Source organism: Camponotus floridanus, unplaced genomic scaffold (assembly GCF_003227725.1).
Source record: "Camponotus floridanus strain SB8 unplaced genomic scaffold, Cflo_v7.5 scaffold322, whole genome shotgun sequence".
Taxonomy (NCBI): domain Eukaryota; kingdom Metazoa; phylum Arthropoda; class Insecta; order Hymenoptera; family Formicidae; genus Camponotus; species Camponotus floridanus.
Genome location: NW_020229462.1, coordinates 17,223 through 19,228, shown reverse-complemented (window position 1 = coordinate 19,228; position 2,006 = coordinate 17,223). Strand labels below are relative to the sequence as shown.

The 2,006-nt window shown below is 43.3% G+C and overlaps 1 protein-coding gene across 1 annotated transcript; it reads left to right on the top strand.

Annotated features, from left to right (window-relative positions):
- Positions 1 to 805: 805 nt before the first annotated feature.
- Positions 806 to 1,525, top strand: LOC112638569 (the record flags this gene model as incomplete). The annotated part of the gene is made up of 2 exons (XM_025410560.1): positions 806 to 1,248; positions 1,330 to 1,525. Coding segments are annotated over exons 1-2 (639 nt in total), but the record flags the coding sequence as incomplete, so codon positions are not given.
- Positions 1,526 to 2,006: the final 481 nt, after the last annotated feature.

The window sequence follows — 2,006 nt, the reverse complement described above, 5'->3', positions numbered from 1 at the left end:
AAAAAGTATAGCGGTGTTCCGTTAGAAAGATTTTTGCGCCTATTTCACGTTCAAGATAACGAACGGTATTGTTTATCGCGTGCAAAAGTCATCCGTAGAAAACTGTGACATAGTGTTTTAAAAGTGTGAGTGTGAAAAAGATAGGAAAATGGAAAACATCGAGCAGACCGAACGCGATCTGATGGAAGGATCTCGCCAAATTGCCACCTTGGGCGAGTATTTCGCGTGGCTGCAGCGTTGTGAGGAATTGATCCAAGAGCTCGAAGAACGCAGTCGTGTCAAGCGTCCGCGGCTCTCGATCGGAAATAGACAATCTCTGGTGACTAAAATCGCGCGACTAGAAAGTGCGAAGACTCGATTGCAAAGACGGTTTATTCCCAGTGGTGGTGATTATAGCGGTGACAATAACGCGGAAAGACTCGTTTGGCGAGAGATCGATACGGCGTTCGACAGCCGTATTCTGACCGGTGCCGTGATTAACGCAAACTATATCGAACTTCGTCAATTTCTCGAGGATGCTGAAGACATCGTGCTCGAGCAAGTGCAAAACGTTCTAAAAAGACACAACAGTGTAAAAGTAAATACTATATTCAACGGTGAATTTGTGTCGGGTGATAAGCGCGCGAATAAAAGTATAAATACGAGAAACTGTGAACTCTTTCGCACATCGGATTTACGCGAGTGGTTCGAGCGCCGCGTTATCGAGCCCACTTTAGCGTCTCTGGAAGAGTTTCAGGAACGCGATAGCGGCTGGGCATTGTCGCGAATACAGAATTTGACTGTTAATGTAAATAAATATAATCCAATGCGCGCGGGATGCCACATTAAATTGTCGCGGGAGATTATGATGAAAAGAGCGGTGGTTAACGTACAGTCTAAAGACAATGCGTGTTTCGCGTGGGCAGTGGTCGCCGCTCTATATCCCGCAGAAAGAAACGCGGAAGGAGAATCATCGTATCCACCTTACGCGACAGTGCTGAATCTCCGGGACATTGAGTTTCCAGTAACTTTAAATCAAATTAAAAAATTTGAACTCGCGAACAATATCTCGATCAACGTGTACGGCATCGAAGACAAGAACAGTATCGTCCCGATACGTCTTTCGGAGCAGAAGCGAGATAAGCACGTGAATCTGCTATACGTGGAAGACGGTAACAGTGTCGGACATTTCGCGTGGATAAAAAATTTATCCAGGCTCGTGAGCTCGCAACTGAGCAAACACAACGGTCAAAGATATATCTGCGATCGGTATGTATATATTAATATAAAATAATTATAATTTATATAACAAATTGTTCTAATTTTAATTAAAAAATTTTTCTTTTATAGATGCCTGCATTATTTTAGTTCAGATGACAAGTTGCAGTCGCATACGGTCGACTGCGGGGAGATGAATGACTGCGCTATCCGGTTGCCGAGCGACAAGGACAAGTGGCTCGAGTTCAACAATTACAACAGGAAAGAGCGGCTTCCATTCGTCGTGTACGCCGATCTGGAATGCGTTCTGATCAAAACGGAGGAAGAACAACAACAACAAAAATTGTACCAGCATCATCGGGTATTTAGTATAGCGTATTATATGCATTGTTCGTACGATGAATCTTTATCGGCGTATCATTCGCGTCGTAGCGTCGATTGTATAGCGTGGTTCGTCGAAGATCTTAAAAATTTAGCGATTCGCGTTAAGAATATTTTAACGACCAATGTCCCCATGGTTAATTTAACGTCCGAAGAGTGTGAAAAATTTCACAACGCCACTCAATGCCATATATGCGAAAAGCCGTTCGCGCAAGACGATACACGCGTTCGCGATCATTGTCATCTGACCGGGCGGTACAGAGGTCTCGCGCATTCAAATTGCAATTTAAATTACAAAGAATCTTTTTGTATTCCGATAGTTTTCCACAATTTATCCGGTTATGATTCATACTTTATTATCGAGGAAATAGCCACAGCATTCGAAGGGAGCGTCGAGTTACTTCCGATAACGAAAGAGAAATATATTT